General features: G+C 56.5%; 1 protein-coding gene across 1 annotated transcript; it reads right to left on the bottom strand.

The window, feature by feature from the left end:
- Positions 1-252: 252 nt before the first annotated feature.
- On the bottom strand, positions 253-1,133 carry LOC122049406 (protein MIZU-KUSSEI 1-like). The gene has a single exon (XM_042610791.1). It carries the CDS (start codon positions 1,083-1,085, stop codon positions 351-353), a length of 735 nt encoding a protein of 244 aa, XP_042466725.1. The 5' UTR covers positions 1,086-1,133; the 3' UTR covers positions 253-350.

A 1,133-nucleotide genomic window follows, 5' to 3' on the forward strand; every position in this document is an offset into this window, starting at 1 on the left:
CAGCGTCCCCGCCAATCCATCTCAAGGTCAACACGGAGGAGGTAAATCACGGGCGGTTACTAGCCTTTGAAATAGTGACTAGCACATAAGAGAGACATTTACTCGATTTTACTGAAATTCGAACCCCAGATCTCATTGGTGGCACACCTCATATGCTAACCACTAAACTCATCCGAGGGGACAAAAAAAAAAACATAACCAATTGAACAATAACATAGATGCTAAATGGCGCAAATTCAACTAAAATTGAACTGAATCGAACTAGTAGTGTGGATTCAAAGAGTATTGGAGTAATCCAAGCATCATTACAAACAACACAGCAGATATTTTATTAGTGTTAATCTAAGTTCCTAAGCAATCTTATTAGTATTAATTAAGTTCCTAAGCAAGTAGATGGTTAGCTCCGGTCCTCGGTGGTTGTCCGGATTGATGACGAAGTAGGCTTCGTAGTCCTTCGACACCACCACCCGCTCGAACCTCGCCCTCATGTACATCACCTCCCCGTCGGCCGCCGGCAGCACCCCGGCGCCCATCGTCACCCGCTCCACCGCCCCCAGCACCCGCCACTCCTCCCTTCCGCACTCCCTCCGCACCGCCTCCCCGCACTTCTTCCCGTTGCAGTACGCCCGCCACCGCGGCTCCTCCGTCAGCCGCCTCCGCGGCGTCGGCGGCGGCCGCTCGCACTCCAGCGCGATCCTCACCAGCCCCGACTCCATCTCCCGTACCAGCGCCGCCGTCGACGCCCCCAGGTCGACCAGCAGCGCTGGCCGCGCGCCCGGGCCCCCCTGCACCGCGAAATGCATGCGGCCGCCCAGGCGCCCGAACAGCGTCCCCGTCACCTGCCGGCCGAGGCCCGGCTCATTGCGCCGGCCGAACACCGCCGACCGGAACCTCGAGAAAGAGAAACTAAACTCTCTCTGTTTCTCCATCCCGTCGCGGCGGTCGAAACAGAGGATCTCTTCCTCCTCCTCCGGCTCTTGCTCTTCTCCTCCAAGCTTTTGGATCTGCCAGTAGCTGTGCCTCCTGGAGAAGGAGAAGGAGGAAGAGGAGGACTCGTGGGGGCTTCTTGCCAGAATGCTCCTCATTTGGGCGATGATTAAGCAAAGCAAGCAGCTACTGCCCTTTTTATGGGC

This window comes from Zingiber officinale, chromosome 2B (assembly GCF_018446385.1).
Source record: "Zingiber officinale cultivar Zhangliang chromosome 2B, Zo_v1.1, whole genome shotgun sequence".
Classification (NCBI taxonomy): domain Eukaryota; kingdom Viridiplantae; phylum Streptophyta; class Magnoliopsida; order Zingiberales; family Zingiberaceae; genus Zingiber; species Zingiber officinale.